At 43.0% G+C, this 21,883-nt stretch overlaps 2 protein-coding genes and 1 long non-coding RNA gene across 7 annotated transcripts in view; 1 reads left to right on the forward strand and 2 right to left on the reverse strand.

Annotated features, from left to right (window-relative positions):
* The window catches only part of PEX14 (peroxisomal biogenesis factor 14), a 193,235-nt gene extending 191,458 nt beyond the window's left edge, over positions 1 to 1,777 (reverse strand). For 2 of the 3 annotated variants that reach the window (XM_043499972.1, XM_043499971.1), the window contains exon 1: positions 1,608 to 1,720. Coding sequence is in view for 1 of the 3 variants with exons in the window: in XM_038377115.1 (XP_038233043.1) it covers positions 1,608 to 1,643 (36 nt within the window). In the remaining 2 variants the exon portion in view is untranslated. Of the gene's footprint in view, positions 1 to 1,607 lie in introns of all 3 variants that reach the window. The other variant, XM_038377115.1, reaches the window with a different exon arrangement.
* Positions 1,778 to 3,604: 1,827 nt separating this feature from the next.
* Positions 3,605 to 17,455, forward strand: DFFA (DNA fragmentation factor subunit alpha). 3 transcript variants are annotated; one of them, XM_038376616.2, is made up of 7 exons: positions 3,663 to 3,879; positions 5,847 to 6,008; positions 6,760 to 6,893; positions 7,895 to 8,084; positions 8,293 to 8,444; positions 9,435 to 9,634; positions 17,142 to 17,455. In XM_038376616.2, the coding sequence occupies exons 1-7, from the start codon at positions 3,753 to 3,755 to the stop codon at positions 17,398 to 17,400; spliced, it is 1,224 nt and encodes a 407-aa protein (XP_038232544.1). In that variant the 5' UTR covers positions 3,663 to 3,752; the 3' UTR covers positions 17,401 to 17,455. The 3 variants fall into 3 exon arrangements, with proteins under 3 accessions (XP_043355909.1, XP_038232544.1, XP_038232545.1); XM_038376617.2 differs by having other exon boundaries at positions 3,664 to 3,879; positions 17,116 to 17,326; XM_043499974.1 differs by lacking the exon at positions 17,142 to 17,455 and having other exon boundaries at positions 3,605 to 3,879; positions 9,435 to 11,707.
* Positions 10,850 to 12,354, reverse strand: LOC122457060. Its single transcript, XR_006276345.1, has 2 exons — positions 12,115 to 12,354; positions 10,850 to 11,908 (listed from the first exon to the last, which is right to left on the reverse strand). It is a non-coding gene; the product is annotated as an uncharacterized LOC122457060 (long non-coding RNA).
* Positions 17,456 to 21,883: the final 4,428 nt, after the last annotated feature.

The following is a 21,883-nucleotide window of genomic DNA, read 5'->3' on the forward strand; positions in this document are numbered from 1 at the left end:
GGGGGACCTTGATGCATACACATACACGCAAACTCCCACGGGGTGGAGGAGTATAGGTGAGGGGGATCCATGGCACACACACCCTCTCCCTGGGGCGGTGTTACACAGGGGGTAGGAGGCACATCCCCATCCCCAGAGGAGATTATGGGGGGGTGTTATACAGGGGCACAACCCCATCCCCAGAGGAGGTTATGGGGCACAACCCCATCCCCAGAGGAGGTTACATGGGGTAGGTTTACACAAGGGGGCAGGGCGCACACCCCCATCCCCAGAGCAGGTTACATGTGGGGGGGTTTACACAGGAAGCAGGGTGCACACCCCCAGCCCCAGAGGAGGTTACATGTGGGGGGTTTACACAAGGGGCAGGGCGCACACTCCCATCCCCAGAGGAGATGACATGGGGGGGTTACACAAGGGGCAGGGCGCACACCCCCATCCCCAGAGGAGGTGACATGGGGGGGTTACACAGGGGGCAGGACACACACTCCGATCCCCAGAAAAGGTTATATGGGGGGGGTTACACAGGGGGCAGGATGAACACCCCCATCCCCAGAGAAGGTTATATGGGGGGGGTTACACAGGGGGCAGGGCACACACCCCCATCCCCAGAGGAGATGACATGGGGGGGGGTTTACACAAGGGGCAGGGCGCACACCCCCATCCCCAGAGGAGGTGACATGGGGGGGGAGATTTACACAGGAGAGAGGCGCACACCCCCATCCCCAGAGGAGGTGACATGGGGGGGTTTACACAGGGGGCAGGGCGCACACTCCCATCCCCAGAGGAGGTGACATGGGGGGGTTTACACAGGGGGCAGGGCGCACACTCCCATCCCCAGAGGAGGTGACATGGGGGGGTTGCACAGGGGGCAGGACGAACACCCCCATCCCCAGAGAAGGTTATATGGGGGGGTTACACAGGGGCAGGGCGCACACCCCCATTCCCAGAGAAGATGACATGGGGGGGTTGCACAGGGGGCAGGACACACACCCTCATCCCCAGAGGAGATGACATGGGGGGGGTTACACAGGGGGCAGGGCATACACTCCCATCCCCAGAGGAGATGACATGGGGGGGTTGCACAGGGGGCAGGACGAACACCCCCATCCCCAGAGAAGGTTATATGGGGGGGGTTACACAGGGGCAGGGCGCACACCCCCAGCCCCAGAGGCGGTGACATGGGGAGGTTACACAGGGGGCAGGACACACACTCCCATCCCCAGAAAAGGTTATATGGGGGGGTTACACAGGGGCAGGACGAACACCCCCATCCCCAGAGAAGGTTATATGGGGGGGGGGGTTACACAGGGGCAGGGCTCACACCCCCATCCCCAGAGGAGACGACATGGGGGGGTTGCACAGGGGGCAGGACGAACACCCCCATCCCCAGAGAAGGCTATATGGGGGGGGCTTACACAGGAGGGAGGGCGCACACCCCCATCCCCAGAGGAAATGACATGGGGGGGTTACACAAGGGGCACACTCCTCTCCCCTCTGGGGGGGTCAGATAGTGGTGCAGGGGAGCAGGCGGCGCACACCTCCCTCCGGGTGGGGCACAAAGCCCAGCCCCGCTACCAGCGCGCGAGGAGAAGGCTCCGGCCCCGTACCTGGCTGGGCTGCTCTGCCTGCTCTGAGGAGGCCATGTTTCCAGACCCAGCTAATCCATCCCCTTCCCTATGGATGGAACTACCTCAACCCGAGCTCAGGCAGAAGCAGTCACTTTCCGATAAATTGATAGGCCTCAGCCCTGGGCACTGCCATGACCCCTGCCTGCAATGAGTCTGTCCTGTCGCAGGGCACAGCTTGTGGGGCGGTAGTGAGCAGTTTCAGCTCTGACGTTATTTTTCCTGTATTTGCTTATTAGCCCTGAGGTTATTTTTTTGGTCATAGCATCATTAAAAGCCACTGATTTATCCACTATTGCTTCCATATTATTTATTTATAGTTCATGGCCATATATACAGTGTGTTCCATATTTAGTATATTATGTTATAATCGCAATGTATTTAAAAAGAAAAGGAGTACTTGTGGCACCTTAGAGACTAACAAATTTATTAGAGCATAAGCTTTCGTGAGCTACAGCTCACTTCATCGGATGCATCGTGAGCTGTAGCTCACGAAAGCTTATGCTCTAATAAATTTGTTAGTCTCTAAGGTGCCACAAGTACTCCTTTTCTTTTTGCGAATACAGACTAACACGGCTGCTACTCTGAATGTATTTAAAATAACATAAAATGACTGAGGCCTCATCTGCATGGATTAGCATGCAGGATTTAAAGCCCATTTATTGTCATAGCTATCAATATTAATAATAATAAGTGGAAATTGTACAGCAACAAATCCTCCTTAGTCTAATTAGTTAACCTCAATGAGACTGTTTTAATGAGCAAAAACAATAAGCTTGCCAATGTGAGTGATCCTACAAGATCACACCTTAAATTAGACTTGATAAAAGGGATTTAAAAGTCCACTTCTGCTTAAATCAGTGACAAAACTCTTATTGATTTCAGTGGTGTCGTATTGCCTATTATTTCATTGTTTTGGTTTACACACACAATTATTTTTCATTATTATGTTATTTTGATAGCTCCCAAAAGTGTGATAGGTGCTAAACAGAACAAATAATGGGTCAGTTCCTGCAAACATTTATGTAAATGAGTTACTATATTATTGACTTCAATGGGACTACTCACATGAGGAAAGTTAGGACCTGGTCCTACGTGCATGGAGCTCCTTCACTGGATTGGGGCTATACTGATGCACTCATATGTTCACAGAAGCAAACTCAGAGCTGTACATATATTTTATTTTTATATATGTTATATTTCACAGTTGGTAAACATATTTATAGCTGTGTTTATTAAATGCATATGAATATGTATATGCATTTAACTATGTAGTAATTTAACACTCCTTTTAATGGTACCACACTATTTTGTATATATTTACACTGTTTCCAGTTCTCACAATTTTTTTGCCTGAGCTCCTGGAGTAAAGTGATTACAAGAGAATATCAGCTTTGGTTTAAAAAAGCTTTTATGGTTGTGGAGAAAAGATTGAAAATGTGATTGAGCATACCCTATAGGTTCAGAAACCAGAAAGCAAAAAATAAAAATCCCAAATTTAATCTCTACATTTTAAAATCAATCGCATGATTTTTAAGGGATGACTCGTGATTTTTAACTATTGTGTGTTGGCAATACTGCATTTATATATTATATTGTGTTGCGTAAAAGAAAAGGAGTACTTGTGGCACCTTAGAGACTAACAAATTTATTTGAGCATAAGCTTCCGTGAGCTACAGCTCTTTGCATGTGTTTTATTGGCAACATCCTATGCTGCAGACTTTCCCCTCTGTAGTTCAGTTTTAGGCCCTCTCTTCTTTAACCTTTAAAACTGAAAATTACCCTGGAACTATTGCCAGCAAGCCAAAAAAAACCCTAATATGTGCTCCTGCCTTTTTAACGCGGCCTGATGGGAGTTAGAGGCTGGTCTGGTGGAAAGGACTACATCTCCCAGCATGCAGGGGGAGAGAGAGAGGGAGGCAGCTTTAGGCAGGGGGCGTGGCCGCGAGGCTGATATGTAGAACGAACTACGTGTCCCGGCGTGCACCGGGGTTGGGTCTCTGGAAGAGCCGCGCTCTGGGAGCGGGACTCTAAGGTCCGGCATGCACCGGGCTGGGGCTTGTCTTTGGGCTGAGGTAGGTGGCTTAGCTGCCCGTTGCTCCTCAGCCCCGGGGCTAGGAGGAGGCGATGGCGGGAGAGACTCCCGGAAGCGGGGAGGGAGTCTCTCCGCGGAGGCAGTGTCTGATCCAGCGGAAGAGCCAGCGGGAGCACCACGGGGTGGCGGCCTCCTGCCTGCGGGAGCTGCGGAGCAAGGGTGAGGGGCAGGGATCCAGGTGATGGGGGAGGGATCCTGTAGGTGGGGGGAGGGGCAGCCTGGGAGAGAGGGAGCTGGGGGGGGGGGCAGGGAAACAGTAAATGGGGGCGAGTCCGGGAGGAAGGATGGGGGTTTGTTGCAGTCCCCGTCCCCTATCATACTGTGTTGCCTGCATTACTCCAGCGAGCCTTTCCTGGTGTGGTGGCCCCCCTCTTTTCACAGCTGGGCAACCCCACATTGGCTTTGTGGGGCAGAATCGAGCATAGGCAACAGGGTGTGAGGGAGGTGCTGTGTGACTGGGAGGGTGCTGGGCTTAGATAGAGCAGTGGCTCTCAACCTTTCCAGATTGCTGTACCCTTTTTTGGGAGTCTGGTTTGTCTCGCGTACCCTCAAGTTTCATCTCACGTAAAAACTACTTGCTTACAAAATCAGACATAAAAATGCAAGTGTCACAAAACATTACTGAAAATTTGCTCACATTCTCATTTTTTTACCATATAATTATAAATCAATAGGAATATAAATATTGTACTTACATTTCCGTGTATAGTATATAGACTGGTATAAACAAGTCATTGTCTACGTGAAATTTTAGTTTGTACTGACTTTGCTTGTACTTTTTGTGTGGCCTGTTGTAAAACAAAGCCAATATCTAGATGAGTTGATGTACCACTGAGGCAGAGATTCCCTTTGTGGACCGTGGCTAGGCTGCTGGGAAACTGTTTTATTTCAGTACTGAAATTGGCACGGTGCCACGCTGGCCCATTCTGCTTCCTGCTGGGAGTCTTTCCACAAGTGGTGCTGGGCATCAGCATCTTGGCATCATGTACTACACGTGTGAAGGGCTGCACTTGGGAACTTTCCTTGGCCAGCTATCCATTCAACGCATGGCTTTAAGATTATGAATTTTAAATACTGTTGAATCCAGACTTTGCCCATGAAATGTGATCCTTGGCATTAATAGCTGCCTGGCTTATGAGTGGCGTGTGTGTGTGTAGAGCCCCACTGTTGGTTTCTTTAGGTTCTAGGAGGTTGGCAGAGTTAAATCTCCCACATGCCCAGAGGCACTGAGCTATCCAGTCCCACATACATCACTGTAGATGCTTCTCAGGTACAGCTCATGTCATGTTAAAGGTTAAGCCTGGTAATTGCATTAAAGATTTTTAAGCTCCATTAGAGACAAAAATTCTTTTGGCTAAATCCATACTATTCCCTTCAGAGAATACGGGCTGTGTGTACTTGTCTTGTGCTCTTCTTTAAAATAAGTATATGTGTAGGTTTGTCTTGCATATGCAAATATAAATGGCTAAGAGAGTATTCTGATCTCTTAAGTCTCCTTGCCCCTGTGGGTTCCCCTCAACTGCCCAGGTGTTGATAGGCACAACAATCACTTAAAACTGTAGACAAACGATCAATGTGTGTTGCTGAACAAGCGTTGATACCTAGTGCAGCTGGCATTCTTATTTATTTGTGTTATCTGGTCTGGTTGGGGGAGCTCCCAGCCCAACATCTCGACACCCACCTGTTTCTCCTTGACCTATCCAGCAACATTTCATGAATCTGTCTGTCTGACCTTACCACCTTTTATGTTGTAGACCAGCAGGATAGAGGATTAAAATTGAGGACCTCTCCTGGTGTCAAGACAGGGAGATTTGGAAAATGTGCAAGTGAAAATGTAGTTTCTAGGCTACTCAGCCACACTTGGCCTTGTAAAGGAGGATGAACTCCCAGGAAAGGAGCATTTTTTGAGCTTGTATTGGGAACAGCATGGATTGATGGAGACAAATTTAGTAAACATAAACCAGAGAAGTGTTGATGTACAGAATCTGCATGTTGACAGGGGCCAATCACTGACTTATCCTAGTGGTAGCCCCAAGGGAAATTTGTGTCTGGCATGTGCATAAAGGACAGTGTGTTTGCCTTGCCAAACTTCCTTATGCCTCATGAAAGCACTTTATCTTCTGCAGCCTGTGACATTCTGGCCATTGACAAAGCCTGGGAGCCCATCACCTTAGTTCTGGCAGAGGATGGCACCATTGTGGATGATGAAGATTACTTCCTGTGTTTACCGCCCAACACCAAGTTTGTGGCACTGGCCAGGAATGAAAAGTGGACCAGCAGCTGCACAGGTACAAGGCTGGAGGGGAACGTATTGTGATGGGGTTCCCCTGCTTCAGGGTGCCACCTGGGACTGGGGTCCCATTGAGCCTGCCACACTTATGTCTTAACTTTCCAGACACTAAGACCTCCACTGAAGATGGACTATGACTCTGCTGGAGGCCTAGTTTATGTTACCACCTCTGCACTCTCCTCGGGCTTGAGCGGAGCAAGTGTTACGGATATGGTGATATTGGTCCTTTGCCCTCCTATTCACTTACAGAAACTCGCTTGTGCTGAAAACTGAGGAAAGGGCTGATGATGATGATAATTAAGGGGTGGGAAGAATAGCAGCCAAGATTGAGAAGAGGTGTGAGGGACAATTCTTTCTTCACAGGAAGTCTCGACATAGACACCATGAAAAGAGACTTTTTAAAAAATGCTTTAAATGTTAAACACCCCATTCTCCCTCTAATCAGTCACATAGACCGGTCAGTGCAAGAGTCTGAGTCCAAAAGGCTAATTATTATTTCCTGGAAGCAACGTTTTGAACACGCTCTAATTCTAGTGTAGATTTCATAGCTGTGATTCCAACTCTGAAGTAAGAAAACCCCCTCTAGCACAAAGCTTAGAAGCTGTTTAATTTACCACATCTATCTCCTCCTGTTCAGCAGCTTTGTTCATACACCCTCTCAGTAAGGGCTTTTTGGATTTTGTTGTTGAGATCTTTGCAACCATGAGTTTTTTCCACTCTTATAACTGTGGTCATTTCTCATGTGTCAGATGGGGACACAGCCTGGCCCTCAAGGGAGTCCATAGATGAAGTGGATAGTGGTGAAGAGAAGTGGAAGCATCTGGCAAGACAGCTAAAGGATGACCTGTCCAGCATCATTTTGATGTCTGAGGAAGACCTCCAGGTATAGTGAGAACCCATATGTCAAACTTCTCTCCTTCCTTCAGTTTCCTTATTAGAAGGGAGAGGGTGAAATCTTAGGAAAGGAAAATGCATACTGTTCACTCCTGCACCAGAGCCAAGTCAAGTTCTGCTCTTGGGGAAATGTTCTCCCAATGGAATGAATAGGCTTTTGAAAATGACACTGTGTAAATCATTCTTTTACACACACAATACACCATCTGTTCTCCACTTCCTCGCTCACTTGATCCAGCATCCCTCCTCTCCACGCTGACTCATCTTTTCTACCTTCTCTCCCATATTGATGCTATATCCCTACAGTTTTTTGGTTCTCAGACATTAGACTAATTCATCTCTCATCCCATGTGTGTTTTCATTCCTCACTAAGCTCTTAGTTCCTTCCCATAGGGTTTGTATTCTGGCCTCCAACCACACCTGTCCTTTTTGTTTGTCTTGCACTTTGGTCTATGGAGGGGTTTCAAAGACTTGAGTATTGGTTCTAAGTAAACGATCAGCTGCATGCCAGAACACTTCCCGCCCCTTAACATCTGTGCATAACAGGATTTGGTCTTAATGATTGCTACTTGTAATACTCATTCAGCAGTCTGGATCAAAGGTTACTTTCCAAAAGCCAATCCCTGTTGGTGTTGGCATGTCTCACTCAAACTGATCAGTGGGGCTTTCGCTGTAAAATTGTTAGAATTTCTCTGTGTTGTTTCAAAAGTAGGCGATAATTTCACACCTTTCTGAGGGACATTTGACTGTAGGTAAAGAACTTTGGCTTATGGGAATGCCAGTTAGAACGGCTTATAACCTTGCTGACTTGACTTGGAAATGCCTAATAAAATTTGCTGTATCCTTGCAAAGTTGAGACTTTGTTTCTCCGTACGCGTGACTTGGGAGGCATGCCATCTTTATAGCTCTGTTGTAGTCAGTCCGATAGAACAATTAAAATGAGGCTTACCTAAATCGTTCCATGTAGCAGGACTCCACTGTTTCGTTTAGGTTCTCATTGATGTACCATGTTCAGACTTGGCCCAGGAGCTTTCCCAGAATCAACCAAAAACCCAGATGTTACAGGATACCCTGCAGCAGGCGCTGGACAGACGAGAGGAAGAACGCCAATCCAAACAGCTTCTGGAACTCTACATGAAGGCCTTAAAGAATGAAGGCAGCATCTTAACCAAGGCATCAGGTAAGGAGCATGAGCAACTTTCCAGGGACATCTGAAAGGGATTAAAGGGGAGGGGAAATGAGAGAGCTGCATGAGTCATTGCTGCTGTCAAGGAGCTTGTGGTGACACTGCAGTAGTTGGTGCAAACTGATCAAACTGCATTCCCAGCCCTCCACTTGTGTTCATGCTGCTGGCTACTGTTAAACTCTGTCTCCCTGCTACTTTTCAGAACCTGACGCTGCACCCAGGGAGGAGATGAATGTAGTCAACACTGATAGCAGTGCAGGTGCCTCCGCCAAAAGATCACTCAGTGGCGAGATCCTTGCTGCACTGAAAGAAAAACCTGCCCCAGAACTCAGCTTAGACAGTCAGGATCTAGAGGTTGGTAACTTTGGTCTTCACCCTGTTCTAGGCAGGCTGACTGGCATCTCCCTGTGCAGAGAGGGGATGTGGGAAAAACTGTCCTTTCACCTCTGGAAACCCTAGTTTAAGGCACAAAGGAAATGAGATTTGGTCTTCTCTCTTCACTTTATTAAACCCCTGTACAGTATGATGATCTTTGGTTCAAAATCCCAGCATTGTGGAACCTTGCCACAGCATATGCTTCCTCCATGCCTGGAGCTCCCCTGTGGTATCCTGTCTTTTTCCCAAGCAGTACAATTACTCAAATTCCCTTCTCCCCAAAAGGAACCCATTGTGGGAACTTCTTGTGAGCTTTGTCAACTGGTCATAGGAAATGGTCACCCAGAGTTCAAACTAGGAATATTTTGCAAGCTAGCTCTTTGAATGCAAATCTGCGTTTAGCAGGGGTTGGTTGTTTTTTTTTTCATATTACCAGGCCAGCATAAAGGTCCCGGTAAAACAGAAAAACAATGTAAATAAACCCTTATCTTGGAAAGGTGAAGGTTTCTAGAATTGTCTCTCATCCTGAAGAGTTTTCATCTTGGTTGCAAGGACCTGTGACTTCCTTGTTTGTTTCTTTCTACTGTTGACAAAGGGAGTGAAAATGTATTGATTTTGTTTGGCTGGAGTTAAGTCATTCAGGCACCTGCTGGACCTTTCCAGCTCCTAACTTCCAGAAGCCAAGTAGAATTAAAAACAAATTAGGCTTGAAAGGTAGAAACTTTAAGTCAGGGAATTGTGAAGCTCAAGGATAAATGTGTTAGACCCCAGTGAGTTTTTGGTCTTAATTAAATATACCAAATCATTGCTAGTGTTTCAGCAGTTCTCTCATGGATGCACCTATTTTTACTTGGGGGGGGGGGTGAAGGGTTCAGTTCAGGAGGAGTGTACCACTACAGGAAATTCTTGCTGTTGTAAAAGACAAGGTGTGGGGCACTGAGTCAGTGTGTCCAACTTTTTATTTCACAGCTGGTTTTCAAGGGAGACACAGAAGCCTTGGCTCTGGCACTGAGCTGGGATAAGCAGAAGACTGAAGCTCTCCAACAGGCCTGTGATCAGGAGCTCTCCAGGCGCTTACAGCAAGTGCAGGCTCTACACTCCCTGAGGAGTATATCAAAGGGCAAGAAAAAGCTGCCCTGGGGAGACTGGTTGAGTTCAAAACGCAAGAAGTAAGAGACTTTGCAGCACTGCTGCTGACAATGCTTTAAATGTCAAGGAAACATAGGTCTCTTGTGTATTAGAGCCAACACAAGCAAATGGCATGTTAAATTTCCCAAGTTCCATAGTTTTCTGGTCATCCTATGTCCTGCCTCTAGGGAACTAAAAACTGGGCTTGTCTCTGCCTCTGTTGTTAACAGACAGGTTTAATCCCTCTAGTGAGAGTCTAGGATCTCATGTAACTAAAGGCTTTATTTTTTTCAGAGTAGTGGTACTTGTCAAATTTTCTGTAAACACAACCAGTGTCCTGCTAAATGCTGCATTAGAGAGTTATGTTTTGAATGCAGGACTGGGAGCCAGGTGCACTTGAGTTCTTATCCTGACTAACTGTCTGAGGCCTCAGGCATCTCACTTGTCTCTTCCCTCCCGTCTTTCAGATGCGGGGAGTTACTTACTCAGTGGGGTATTGTGAGGCTAAGCCTTGGTGTACTCTTTAAGTTTTACTAGCATACCTATGTCAGGTAGGAGGAGGGAAAATCACACCCCTAACCAACATAGTTGTGCAATCAAAGGGCTAGTATAGGTGTATTTCTACTAGCAAAAGAATTATTTTACAGGTATAGTTTACTCCATTCAGGGAACTGGTTTAAGCAAGAGAACTTTTGCTAGTATAAGCTGCGTCTCCACTTGGGGTATCTGTGGGTTTCCTCTACCTATATACTGGCAACTCCTTTCAAGAATAGACAAGGCCCAAGTTAGAGGGCACTTTAAACACTGCTGAGTAAGCAGGAGGGTTTTCATACCAAATTCTGAGGCTGCACAAGAGAGTGCAGACCAAGCACGTTCTCTTCAGATTATGTTCTAAACAGAGTGCAATAGTGAGAAATGCAGTGTTCTCAGTGCCTGTTCCTGGTGAGGTTTATTACAATTTGTTGTAGTCAGACTGCCAGTGTGCAGACTTTTTCCAGCTACCGCTTTATCTGGCATTGACTGAGAACCAGTCTGGGATCCAGGGACTTGAGGTTCAAATCCTGGTTCTGATCATCTCTTGCTATGTAACCGATCAAATCATATTTTAACCTTTGTGCCATTATTTCCACATGCTACTAACTCGCCCTGCGGGAGGAGAGTGAGAACTGATATTTGTCAAGCATGCCGAAAATTAAAATGCTTGGTTTTTAAAGGGCTTCAGGGAGCAAACTTCATTTTTGGCCTGTCTATGTTCCTATACAACATAATGACACTGTTCTTATTGACTGGCCTATTTGTTTTTTAAATAATTTGAAACACTTTTTTAATGGAGAATTTTAATATTAAAAGCTTATTAGACTATTAAGCTGTTTATTGTGATGCTCTCACACACTGCCAGGCTTGCTATATATCTTCAAGAACATGACTGTCTAATTATTGGAAACACCCTGATATCACCCAAGCACCAAGGGGGCTTGTTGTCTCAGAATTTTTGCTTCTAATTGTAGAGTTTGTGGCAATTAGCCTTCCCAAAGGTGCCATTTGGCCTTGACCCACATTAATGTTGGTAACTGTGCATTAGCACATACATTCTCTATTGATAGTTCTGTCCTAGGAGAGTAAAAGATAAAAATGCTGAAGCATTTAAAAGAGGTGGTGAATATTTAATATACACAATTATTCAGTATTTCCAACATTGCAAAACCCATTAATCTAACATTAGGTTAAGCAGTGGAGTAGATAAATTACTTAATGTATAGCAAAGCTGAACGTTCAGAAATGCCCCTTGTGTACAGATGTTGCAATCTAGCTTTTAATGAATGTGCCATAACTACAATGGTTACTGTAGTTATAATGAACATAAGCCTGAACCAGTTCTAGTGTGTGACGTAACTTAAGCAAAAATCTGCTGTCTTTTGGAAAACTAAGTTTAACTTTTATTTCTTATAAAACCATGCTGAATCTTAATTAGGAATAGGTGTGAGTTATGGATGTCATTTGTGTCTTTCTAATTGAAAGGTATTACCTAGACTTAAACATGGGATCCTGATTGCCAAGAACCTACTGAAGTGCTGCCTTGTCTCTATGAAATGAAAGCTCACTCTTGGCCTGAACTGCCCCTTTCTTTTACAATGGAACAATACGTGTCCCTGAGTTGGTCAGGGAAAACAATAGTTTATCACAATAGTTATCTACCTTCTCACATTGTAAGCAATTTTCCTGCCACGGAGATGGTTTTTCTCCTGTTGTAGGCTGCCATAGTAGCTGTATTGAATGTTGTTCATGCTACTCAGGCAAAACCATGCCTTATTCAACTGTGTAAAGATACTAACAAATTTATTAGAGCATAAGCTTTCGTGAGCTACAGCTCACTTCATCGGATGCATTCGGAATGCATCCGATGAAGTGAGCTGTAGCTCACGAAAGCTTATGCTCTAATAAATTTGTTAGGCTCTAAGGTGCCACAAGTATTCCTTTTTCTTTTTGCGAATACAGACTAACACGGCTGCTACTCTGAAACCTGTGTAAAGATAATTACTCTTAAGTACAAATTCAGCAATGAAGTAGACTAGCCAGCACCATGCTTTTCAGTTTACTGATTTTCCTACTGGGCAAAGAACAGTTGAAGGCTTGCTAGCTTTTTCATTATAAAGCCTTATATTCTGAGGGGTACATTTCACACAAAGCTGAAACTTAGTAAGCAAAAGTTCAACCCAGTATTGAAGATCCTGTTGGCCCCCATTTATGTAAGAGAAACAGAAGTTGCTCTTTATAGTTATCTTCCATATTATAAATTTAGTATGTGCCATTTTAAGTATGAAATGTGCTATCCTCTATCTGTTGTTAGGAGTGAGCTGTCTAACTTACTTGCAGATTGCACTAGGTCCTTTTAGCTATTAAGTAACAGAGGCCACACTGCTCTATTTGGGTATGTCTACACTACCTACCGGATCAGTGGGCAGTGATCGATCCAGTGGGGATCGATTTATCGCATCTAGTCTAGATGCGATAAATTGACCCTCCGAGCGCTCTCCGGTCGACTCCTGTACTTCGCCACCCTGAGAAGCGCAGGCAGAGTTGACTCACCATAGTGAAGACACCGTGGTGAGGAGGTCTAAATACGTCGACTTCAGCTACATTATTCACAACTTAGATCAATCCCCACCTAGTGTAGACCAGGGCTTTTTTAGTAGGGCTGCAGTATTGAGTTCTATTTAGTTTTTCCCCCACTCTAGATTTAAAAAAAAAAAAAAAAAAAATGAAGATAGAGGTCTTGAATTGCTTTCTGCCCTAGATACTGTTTTATGCAGTGCTATGGGCAGAGCTCCTTAAATTTATAAAGCTCCATATAAACACATCTGATCTTACAGAACTTAATTTATTGACTATAGACCTACCCCAGCATGACTTCCAGAGTACTCTGAAAAAACAGGTATGGCTGCTTCCTACAAACAAGGTAACAATTAGACTCACGTTTAATCTAGGACAGAACACTTTACCTGATACAGACACAAAATAACTGCAGCTTATTCAGATTTTCCAGATGTTTTGGACCTACTTTTCGTATTCATCTAGGATTTAAAACACTCCCAGCTGCTTGCCTTGCTTAAGTTTGAGATTCAGGTTTGGCTGATAAAGGTAATTAGTATTGCTGTAATATATTTAAACTTCTGTAAGGCATTTGAATTGGCATTGCCCAACATTTTGATTTAAAAAAACTAGAATGTTATAAAATTAACATAGTAAACATTAATGGATTAAATTGGCAGATAGGTCTCAAATGTAATTGTAAACAGGGAATCAGAGTGGATGTGCTTGTAGTGGGGTCCTACAGGGCTCCATTTTTGGCCCTATACTATTTAATATTTTTATCAGTAACCTGGAAAAAAACATAAAATCATGACTCAAAGTTTGTAGATGCTGCAAAAACTGGGTGAGTGGTAAATAACAAAGAGGACAGGTCACTGATTTAGAGTGATCTGGATCTCTTGGTAAACTGGGTACAAGCAAACAATATGCACTGTAATATGGCTAACTGTATATGCCTAGGAACAAACAATGTAGACCATACTTCCATGATGTGGGACTCTATCCTGGGAAGCAGTGACAGGAAAAAGATGTGGGGATTGTGGTGGATAATCAGATGAATATGAGCTCCCCATGTGGTGATGTGGTCACAAGAGCTAATGTGATAACTGGGATGCATAAACAGGGAAATCTCAGGTAAGAATAGAGAGGTTATTTCACTACTGTACTTGGCACTGACGTGAATGCTACTGGAATACTGCCCCAATTCTGGTGCCCATAGTTCAAGAAAGATGTTAATAAATTGGAGAGGGTTCAGAGACAAGCCATGAGAATGATGAAAGGATTAGAAAACATGCCTTAAAGTGATAGACTCAAGGAGCTCAATTATCTTAAAGAAGGTTAAGGGGTGATTTAATTAGTCTAAGTATCTACATGGGGAACAAATATTAGCTCTGCAATCTAGAAGAGAAATGTATAAAATGATCTAATGGGTGGAAGCTGAAGCTAGACAAATTCAGACTAGAAATAAGGTGTACATTTTTTTAAAATTGAATACTTGATCATTGAAACAATTTACCAAATGGTAGATTCTCCATCATTGACAATTTTTAGATCAAGATTAGATTTTTTTTCTAAAAGATACGCTCTAGGAATTATGTGGGAAAATTCTATGGCCTGGGTTATAGAGGAGATCAAACTAGGTGATCACAACACTCCCTTCTTGCCATGGAATCTATGAAGCTTACTCTTAATTTATACTAAACAGTAATGAAAGATGTCTCATGTATAGGTTTACGTTGACACAAAAAGCAAACTACTGGCAATTGTAACAGCATTAAAGAAAGATAAGGGTGCAGATATTAGAAAAAACACCACAAACTAGGTCTTCCAAAAAAAAATTTAAACTAAGAGAAGTGAAAAGTCTTTCCCAGAGCAAGCTTTACAGTGGTGTAGTATAAAGTAGGAGGTTGTATCAGATAAAGGTATGAAAAACCTAAGGAGCAAGAATAAAAAAAATAGCTTTTGCCACCAAATGCATCCGATGAAGTGAGCTGTAGCTCATGAAAGCTTATGCTCTAATAAATTTGTTAGTCTCTAAGGTGCCACAGGTACTCCTTTTCTTTTTGCGAATACAGACTAACACGGCTGCTACTCTGAAAAAAAAAATAGCATGATCCTTGCAACTCCACTATAGATAATGCCATTGTAACTATTTATTAAACCTGCTCCTGCAGTCCCTCCTCCCCTTAGAGGATTTTGGGGAAATGAGAACTGCAGGATCAGACCAATAGTTGTTGGGCAGTTGACATTCAGCCTTTTATCTGAACTCTAGCCCAAATAGTAACAACTTGGTACTTTTCAAGATGCTCAGTCTCTATATTTGCACTCCATTTCAATTATAGAATTATTTCTGCCTATACATTTCTATTCAATTTTTATTAGAGAATGAGGATGGGGAGAGGGAGTCTAATCACACTTATTACAAAGTGATAGTATTTGTTCACAGAGAAGCAGTCACTGACAATATTCATCCTGATTGAGGCAGCTGTTGGTAAAGCCACTCTAAAATAGAGCTTCAGGAAGCTATTTTGTTAGCAGGAGGAGAAAGTCTTTCAGAATAAGTTCCTGCAGGGGGACTTTTCCCATGTTCCAGGTTGTTGAATAGCAGACCTCTCTTGCCAGTTGGCCAGCTCTACCTCCTCCTCCATCAGGGATGTGTCCTCCATCTGGGATATCCAGTCAACCAGTGTAGAGAGCAAAGCGGGCAAGGTGCTTCTCTTTACATCTGTCCATTCCTGCAAGTACTTGTGTTTTTAAAAAAAAATATATATATATATATATATATTAATCTTAGGGGGAGAAACCCTTCCTCCAAGTGAGAAAGGGAAGCCTAAAGTGTGGCTGAAAGGCACATCCTGGCACAGAGAAGAAGGTCACATAACATCTATGTCTGTACTCCCAGCAACAGTTGCCCACTATTTCTATCAATGTATTTCAGCAACACTGGGGCAAGCTAACAGTGTGCAAAATCATGATTTCCCAATTACTTTTTTTGCATGCTCTGAGTCCAGCAGCGAGACATTAGGGGGATACTTAATGTTCATAAAACATTGAATTCCTCATTTGAAAAGAGCTGTTGCTGATCACAATATTATCTTTAAGTCAACACAATCACTCCTCATATGGAGAGGTAGAGCTATTCCCAGGGCCATATAATGATAGCTTAGGCATCTTAAAGGAACACCAACTGGAAATCTAGTCAGTTATTAAGAAGAACTAAAAGATATTGCACCTGCCAATTTCTTTGGTCATACAATCATCTTCCTTTTTGTTTTAAAATTATTTTCTTTTCCCTATTGCACGAGATGCAGGCAAACAAGCTGCTTATATAAAAGAAATGGAAACTGCATACACAGTAAACTGACTTTTTCCCCTCTAAGATTTCAATTAATAGTAGTCTTAATGTTATTTGCCTTAGCAGGTATAAAAGATAGAAGCATTATTTTTAATGTGTCCTTTTAAAAATTCTGTTACTGTCTTCAACATCCTTTAAAAGTCTCACCAAAAAAAAATGTCAAGAGCTTTCAGCTAATAACTACCAAACTACAATGCTGTAGCTCATTCTATAATTTCATTGAAAAATCCTTTTTTAATGGTCAAGTTTATGTACTGGTTCTTGGATCTTTTTCAAAAGAGTACAGTAAATCAAACACTTAAAGCTGAAAACTCTTTAAATGGCTAACTTAATGACATTTTTTTAGAAACTAGTAAAAGCATTCAATTATCTTTATAAATTAAGGCACTTTTTTTAGTGTAGACACACATAGGCAGCTAAGTGACTAGGCCATTATGTTATTGGAGTATTCAGTTCAGAGCCAGCGTTCCCTGTCTGGGGCTGACAAATCTCTTACGGCAAGATAGGATAATTTATAATGAAAAGTGCTAACACACTTCAACAAACTGCAGCTCCATTGAGTTGCGACCATTTCTGGGGTGGAGGAAACAGCAGCTAACTGACATATGAGTGTATGTGTATGTTGGGGGGGTGGGGAAGATTTTTGGTCAGGGACAACTGGTCAAGCCATTATGCTTATTAAATTTCCCTAGGACTTTAATTTCAGGGGAGCACAGACAGGACCCCAATGTTGAAAGTCTCATCTAAATGATGTACAAACAACCTAGTACAAACAAGGCAATCATTGAGGCAGGTCAGCCTTTTGGTACTCTGAGGAAGTACCAGATCCCCACTAAAGAAAGGAGTGGGATAAACAAGAGGAAATAGAAGGCACAGAGCAGAAAAAGGGGGAACTGAAACAAACCAATGCCTCAGATTCTCCTATTATTAGATCCTGGCCATTTGAGTACCCTCTGGCCCCAGATGAGAAACTCTTGTTCACCTGGGTACAGTACAAAGAAGAAGAGTGAACAACAAGCATTATAGATATAATGGGTTTTTAATCCATTCTCAACTTACCTTGCTGTTTTTCAATATGTGTCCTTCCTGTATTGGACGTGCAGCAGCCCCCATCATTCAGGAGACAGAAGTCAGCAGAAGAAACAGGTAGAGTGGTGGATGCATGTGGAACACTGCCTGACAGAGCTCTGCAACAAGCTACTTCCCTGCCTTGAAAGTTTGTTTTTTTTCCTTTGGGCTGGAGCAAAACTTCCAGCTCAATTATTTTTATATTACAGCAGCCCCCCCTTTTCTCAACTTATGCAGGGACGTGAAAAAACCAAAGAGCAATTAACTTCCCAACAATCCACTGTTTGGATTTAACCCTTAATTAGAGCTTCTGGATTGTGCTGCTATTAAAGTGTGTATTTGCTGTTAATTTAAGCTGCATATGGATTCTGTTTGCTAAAAAAAAATGCATCAGTTCCTCACCCTTATTCCTATAACGACCAGGCAGTCTTGAGTACAAAATAGGGTGATTTAGCTGCAAATGATTCATAAGGGTGGATTTTGTGCATGGGTTTGGTGATGGGAGGAAAAGCTGCAGCGAGTCAATTTAAAAGCAGTAGCTTTGCGCCTTACACTATCCTGAATGATCAAAGTTTGACCTTTAATATGGCAAGAATCCTCCACTGCAGCAACCCACTGAAGTCATGGGTTTCAAAAATGTAATGATTAATACATCTGAGCAAACTACATCCTCGAAGTTATTTCTTCCTTGTGGTCACCTAGTCAGAAAGAAGCTGCCCTGGCTGAATATCCTTATGGAGTGACATGTCCTGAGTTGCCCCCTAGCCTCAATGGGGGTTTGTCTTGTATGGCTGCAGACTCAACCCTCTTCAAAGGGAGCAGAAACCTTGGGAATGGATACAGCTCTGCTGGAAGGTCTGTCAGAGAAGCCTTGCTTTGTTTAAAACAAGTTTGAGATCACTTATAATTAAACAACTGAGGTGTTTTTTCTCTTAATGCTGTGAAGCGTAGCTATATCACTTTCAAAGGCTTTCACATTCCCTTCACAGAAGTGATCAGTAGTATCACAACAGTTCTTTGAAGAAGATGTTAACAGGTAGCTGGAATGAAATCTTGAAATGCTAGGATCCACAGAGAGCATCTAAAGAGAGAAGGATGCAGTTTGGATCTGCCTGAAGTTCTTTGGGGGAGCATATCAGGTTCATTCAATTTCTTTCCTACACCCCAACACAGCAATAGTTGGAACCTTTGACAGACTGAGTATAATTTGGATCAAGGAGTCCTAGCAATAATTTGGAGCTCGAAGACAGAACTGAAGGCATACTGGTCTTTTGGTTTGTGAATGTATCCAACATATTTAAATTGTATACTTTGCATTTGAAAGAGATTTACCAATATTAACTAAATAGCTGCCACCAGTCATGAGGTGTATAGACTCTGTCCAGCAGTTGGCAAGGAAAGGGTTAACCTTCTGCCTCGAGGAAGCATCAGTCAGCCCAGAGTGCAGGGAGGGCAGCTGTGTAGAATGAATAATTTCTCAGGCCATATTCCCCGGCCATTATAAGAGGGGTATACTCTGGGAACCCAGGGCCTCTAGGGCTCTGTCTACAGTAGAGAAAATTTCTGTGCTATGACTGGACCCCCCCAACATGTTTAATGTTCACACTAGTGCTCCAAATGGTTTACATGCCTATTAAATATAGCTGGTTTGATTAGGCTTGCCTTCAGCAGAACTAAACACCAGTTTAGTCTGCACAATGTAAGTGCTAGTGCGGATGGCACTAAAATGGTACCCGTAGTCTTCCACCTACTGTCACACAGGGCACTACAGCTTTTTCAGAATCTGTTTCTTCTGTGGGCCTTGCCAGGAACTGTGGCCAGCAACCACACACCACACAACAGAACCACTAACCCAGGAACCTATCCTTGCAACAAAGCCCGTTGCCAACTCTGTCCACATATCTATTCAGGGGATACCATCATAGGGCCTAATCACATCAGCCACACTATCAGAGGCTCGTTCACCTGCGCATCTACCAATGTGATATATGCAATCATGTGCCAGCAATGCCCCTCTGCCATGTACATTGGCCAAACTGGACAGTCTCTACGTAAAAGAATGAATGGACACAAATCAGATGTCAAGAATTATAACATTCAAAAACCAGTTGGAGAACACTTCAATCTCTCTGGTCACTCGATCACAGACCTAAGAGTGGCTATACTTCAACAAAAAAGCTTCAAAAACAGACTCCAACGAGAGACTGCTGAATTGGAATTAATTTGCAAACTGGATACAATTAACTTAGGCTTGAATAGAGACTGGGAATGGATGAGTCATTACACAAAGTAAAACTATTTCCCCATGGTATTTCTCCCTCCCACCCCACCCCCCACTGTTCCTCTGATATTCTTAGGTTTCAGAGTAGCAGCCGTGTTAGTCTGTATTCGCAAAAAGAAAAGGAGTACTTGTGGCACCTTAGAGACTAACAAATTTATTAGAGCATAAGCTTTCGTGAGCTAAAATGCATCCGATGAAGTGAGCTGTAGCTCACAAAAGCTTATGCTCTAATAAATTTGTTAGTCTCTAAGGTGCCACAAGTACTCCTTTTCTTTCTGATATTCTTGTTAACTGCTGGAATTAGCCTACCTGCTTGTCACCATGAAAGGTTTTCCTCCTTTCCCCCCCCTGCTGTTGGTGATGGCTTATCTTAAGTGATCACTCTCCTTACAGTGTGTATGATAAACCCATTGTTTCATGTTCTCTGTGTGTGTGTATATAAATCTCTCCTCTGTTTTTTCCACCAAATGCATCTGATGAAGTGAGCTGTAGCTCTCGAAAGCTTATGCTCTAATAAATTTATTAGTCGCTAAGGTGCCACAAGTACTCCTTTTCTTCTTCCAGAGAACACTGCCACTAAACTGTTCAGAAGAGTGCTAGTGTGGAATAGTTCAGAACACTAATCAGCATGGGTCTATTCTCCTCCCTCCCCCTAAGTTAATTCTTTAATGTAGACGGGGAGAGTAATATTAGGGAAGGAAATAATACTCAGTCATTCCTAGCTCTTAAATTCTGTGCTCATTCCTATGATGACAGATGATTATCCTCTTTCTAGAGATGGTAAAACTAAAGCCGAGAAAGGTTGCACAGAATCACATGGCAAGACAATATTAGAACTGGGAATGGATTTTAGAAATCCTGATTCTGAAGCCCCTTCTCTAATCAATAGTCTTTGCTATGCTACTTTTAGATCCTAATTCTAAAAATATTATCCTGTCTCTGCAGTCTTGCCAACCCTGAACCTTCAAAAATCATGAGTCATGTTTATTTTTTAAAAATAGATTTGGGGTTCTTTATATTTGCCTTCTAGTTTCTGAGCCTTTAGGGTACACTTAGTCTTATTTTCAAGCTTTTTTTCACAACTATGAGAGCTAGAAACTTTTTTTTTTAAATGAAAGCAGAGATTCTTATGAAATCACTTCACTCCAGGAGCTCAGGCTTTATGAAAAACACCAAATATCACAGGTGTTGGCAACACTGTCTCAGTTGCCATAATGCTAAGAAGCAGTTAAAGACAACTCCATGCTGAGTGAGGCAGTCTGAAATAGTAGTTTAAAGAGACTCACTCCTCATGGAGTCAGTTCCACCCAAAAATTCAACAGCTGAAGCCTTCCACAGCTCATAGAGGATCAAATTCACACAGCACCAGAAATTCTGTGGAGCAGACAGTATCAAAAGGCAGATCAATATCAACATTAGATACTTCTCTGGACTTTATTTTATAGCCTCTTCCCCAGAATGGCTAAATAAATAATCTGATTAAAAAAGTGAATAAATTAAATATCACATGGAATTGCATGAGGACCCAAATGACAAAAAGACTGAACAACATCAATGGCACAAATGTTCTTAAGGATATAACACCAGAATTTTGGGGTCATAATCAGCCCAGTCAGCCACATGTTTCAGAATTCCAAATATTTCTGATCTGGTTAGCTGGCATAGTGGGTAGTGCTCTGCACCATTATGACTCTAGAGACTCCAGTTTAATTTTCAGATATAACCACCATTTCCCAGCCCTTCTGAAGGTGACAATGCTATGGAGGTGTCACACTCGGCTAGATAGCGATCCCCTGCTGGTTGCTTTGGAAACAGCACTGAAGCTCAGAAGAGCTGCTATTTCAAAGTTCACTGGGGACTGTAGGGACCTTTGAGGAACAAAACTTGTTTGGAAGCTCCACACTCAGTCTTAGCTAAAGCAGAGGAGCACAGTGTGTGGCACCCAGAATTAGACAAGTTATCCAGCTGAGGCCTTACCAGGGGTAAGCAGAATGGGACAATTACCTCCCAGGTCTTACATATGACATTCATCTTAATATGCCCCAGAATGATATTAATCTTTTTTGCAACTGCATCACATGTTCAAATAGACACAGGTTCATTGAGCTGAGAAAGTCCATAAGGCAGAGTGCTAACTGGAAACAGCTCAGGATGACTGAGCGGCACAAGATAAGTCTATGTTCAGGAAAGGGCAAAAAAGAAGCTACTAAAGAGGCCAGTCTTATCCCCCTATATATTAGAATCAGAATAATTATTTAGAAATGACCCTGAATCATAGGTTCACCAGTGAAGAAGGTTGAGGACACATCCAATACTAATCCAATGCTACATTTGACTTTAGCCAGAAGGTCTGGCAGCAGCAGAGGAGATGAACTAATCTTAGGATATATTGTCAGTATCTTCTGTTTCATCTAAACACAAGGGCTTGAAGTACAGCTTGTTCCTTCTAATTAAAATGAGAGTGTTGTACACAAGTAATTTCACTTGGGAAAATGA

Source organism: Dermochelys coriacea, chromosome 18 (assembly GCF_009764565.3).
Source record: "Dermochelys coriacea isolate rDerCor1 chromosome 18, rDerCor1.pri.v4, whole genome shotgun sequence".
Taxonomy (NCBI): Eukaryota; Metazoa; Chordata; order Testudines; family Dermochelyidae; genus Dermochelys; species Dermochelys coriacea.

Excerpts from the sequence above, each read along its gene's own strand:
- DFFA (XM_038376616.2), top strand. The coding sequence starts at position 3,753 with ATGGCGGGAGAGACTCCCGGAAGCGGGGAGGGAGTCTCTCCGCGGAGG. Across the intron at positions 3,880-5,846 it reads GCGGGAGCTGCGGAGCAAGG|CCTGTGACATTCTGGCCATT; the intron begins GTGAGGGGCAGG and ends TATCTTCTGCAG. Across the intron at positions 9,635-17,141 it reads TTGAGTTCAAAACGCAAGAA|CAGCCCCCATCATTCAGGAG; the intron begins GTAAGAGACTTT and ends TTGGACGTGCAG.